The sequence below is a fragment of the Pyxicephalus adspersus genome, chromosome 4 (genome assembly GCF_032062135.1).
Source record: "Pyxicephalus adspersus chromosome 4, UCB_Pads_2.0, whole genome shotgun sequence".
Classification (NCBI taxonomy): Eukaryota; Metazoa; Chordata; class Amphibia; order Anura; family Pyxicephalidae; genus Pyxicephalus; species Pyxicephalus adspersus.
The window spans coordinates 118,919,118-118,922,267 of record NC_092861.1 but is presented as its reverse complement, the minus strand read 5'-3'; the positions used below and the strand labels follow the sequence as shown (position 1 = coordinate 118,922,267).

Below are 3,150 nucleotides of genomic sequence, written 5' to 3'. Positions count from 1 at the left end.
CAACCCCTATTTAATGTACAGCGCTGCGCAATATGTTGGCGCTATATAAATCCTGCTTATTAATAATAACAATAATAATATTATATATGCAACTGAATAAATCAGTTGCAATCTGGTGGAATGCTGCTGACATCTTAAATCTTACGTTGAAATGTGTCCCTTCTGTAGTCTCTGGCTCTTTGACAGTTTGTGTGCTACTTCTCCTACCTTTTAAATTGAAAACTCTTCAGGGTCCTCTCCTCCTCTTGTGTCACTGTCTGTATCTATCTATCTTGTAACCTCTATTTAGTGTACAGCGCTGCATTATATGTTGGCGCTATATAGATACTGTTTAATAATAACAACAGTCAGACTCCCTTTTAATAAATGCAAGTTTTGTGCAGGTTTGGGAATTCAAACACTCAGATCTTCCCAATGGAGTTATAAAGGCATACAGTATATAAAACGGTTAGATTTAAAATTCTAAAATGTACCAAAAACTTAAATATTTGTTTTGGGTCGAATAGGTCTTTAAGACTTCAGGTAATAAATGATGTCACTTTTAATGAAGGCCTTGGACATAGATAATGGCAATATTTTGTAAAAATCCAGTAAATATTACAATTGTTAGTTAAATAACTCAGTAATCTTTTGGTAAGCTGTCAGTTGTTAGACTTAATTATGTCATTATGTTATAATGTTTGTAAAAGCCTTTAATATGTTGCATATGTTGAAAAAGCCACATACACAGATGTACTCTTTAAATACAAGTCTCTTATTGTTTTATATGATTTTTTTTAGTTACTTGCCCGGCACTGGAAGATCCTGAAAATGGAAAAAAGTTTGGTTCCAAATATCTTGTTGATCATGAAGTTCACTATACGTGTGACTCTGGGTACCAGCTTGTTGGCCCCAGCACCAGACTGTGTCAGCAGAATGGAACCTGGACAGATGATGCTCCTTATTGCAAAGGTTCATACTGAAAATTAATAGTAACAGATAAATAGAACAAATGCTTAATTTCGTGAAGAAAGTTTCAGCCTTTTTACTTGATATGTTCACAAATCAAACCAGTATCCTAAAGCAGAAAAAAAAATCAAACCAGTATCTTAAAGCTGAAAAGCAAGCTAAATACACAATAACCTAAGATATATTGGTAAAGTGTTTTTCGTCACCGGAGCCAATTGAACAAAAATGCCAATTGGCAATAAAGGAATGAGGTTGTTGAATACATGCAAACAGGCCAGGAACTTTTGAAGTTAGTTTTTTTTTTTACACAGAGTTTTCACAGCTGCTATTTGGGGTTGGTCATAGAACTGTGAAATGACGGGGTCAACAAGGAGCTTACAAATGGCTATAAAAATAGTTATTATGCCTTTATTCAATGATCAAGATTACCTTATAGAGGCCTTGTTCCACTTTTGTTTAAGGTAAGCTTTGATGCAACAAAGAACCTTAAAGAAAAGGTCAACAGCATAAAATAACAAACATACCCCCAAAATAAATTAATATGCCATAAAAAAAAAATGTCCCTTTTACACGAAAGTACCTGCCTGGTTGCATTTTTTAAATTTTTACATTTAGTTCCAATTCCATGCCAAATTGTTATATATCAGCAGACAGTAGCAGACATAGCTTTTTAAAAGTTTGTTTCACATCTCAGGTTACACGGAGTTGAAATGAAAAGAAATACTTTAGTAGAATTTATGTTCTTTCGTAGAATTATGAACATCTCATCTGTTGCCAGATAGGAAAATATGTGATGAGGGGAGTTGAGGTATGTGGTGTGGGGAGTTGAGGGCTGAAATCATTTCAGGTATGACAAATAATGTAATTCACGATTATTAGTGAATTTACCATTTTAGCTGGCCACACAGATTTTTTTTGCACATTTCTGGAAATTCCAAATCCTTGGTATGATTGGCAAATGGGGTTTATTCTGGGACTGGTGGGCTCTAAAGTTAATTCAAAATATCACACAGAAAGAATTATTTACTGTTGTTTCCATTTTGTGTGTACTTTCTCCTGTTGCAAACGAAAATTAAAAAATATCACATTTTAAAAATACAGTTATCCTCTAAAAAGGAACTAAACTGAAAAAAAGAAATCACACTTACCTTTAATCCTGCCGATGCGCTGGTCCCACACTGTCCTGGAATTCTCTTTCATCCTGGCACGAAGGAAGGGTTGGGCTCCGCCATCTTCCTCTGTCTCCTTCCTCCTGGGTGCGTCACCCAATCTCCTACTGCACAGAATGGATGACATAGCCTGCTGTAAAGGGGAAAAAAAGAGTGCAGATTACACTGTGCTTGCGTGAGATCAGCATTTCTTTCCCCTTAATATCAGAAAATTCCTATGTATTGGGGATGCACAGAAGGAGCAGCCAGGAGCCTCCTGGGATACATGACCTGTGTATCCTGGGAAGCTCTGTGCTCCCATTCAGTTTTGATCGAAAATAGGAGGGGCCTCACCCTTTTATTTTATAAAAAGGTTGTCTACCCTAAAAATTTTAGCTTAGATCTACTTTTTTAAAACTTTGAAACAATATCATAATAGAGGTTAGCAAAGATTTCACAGCTAGTAAAGGACCACATCTAAGACTCCCCAAATGTAACTGTATATCAGACACTGATTTTGTTTTCTACTGATCAGGAACTTAAACATCATGACTGAATGTTTGCTATCCTTTAATAATTATTATAATAATCCTATAATAACAAAATCTCTAGTCTATTATAACCTGTGTTTTTTACACATCAGAGTTTATTTAATAAAAGTTCTCCTATGTAATCTTTGGCAAATGATGCTACTTGTACCCACGCCTGTCAAAAGGGCACCAAAATATTGTTTATGTGAAGATACAATACAAAGGATAAAATAAAATAGGTAAATACAAGCTGAAATACACATGCATGAACTTTTTACCTGACAAAGGATTTTAATTATGTTCATCCAGTCACTAATCTAGACCTTTCTGCTGTGTCACTATTGAAAAACTAAAGTTCAAAGACATTTCTATAATAAAAAAGTTGTCCTATCCTTTCATTACCCGTAAATGTTTCTGTCTTGATGATACTAGCTAAAAAAGTATTCAGCGTCCAACAGGCTTTACCTGAATTTTTATTTAACCAGAGACCCATAAATACAATTTTTCCAGAGGAAGGCAAAAAA

General features: G+C 34.8%; 1 protein-coding gene across 1 annotated transcript in view; it reads left to right on the top strand.

Annotated features, from left to right (window-relative positions):
* Positions 1–3,150, top strand: part of FBLN7 (fibulin 7) — a 51,309-nt gene that overhangs the window by 34,482 nt on the left and 13,677 nt on the right. Inside the window, exon 3 of the mRNA XM_072409454.1 lies at positions 781–951. Within this exon, the coding sequence (XP_072265555.1) occupies positions 781–951 (171 nt within the window). The remainder of the gene's footprint in view (positions 1–780; positions 952–3,150) is intronic.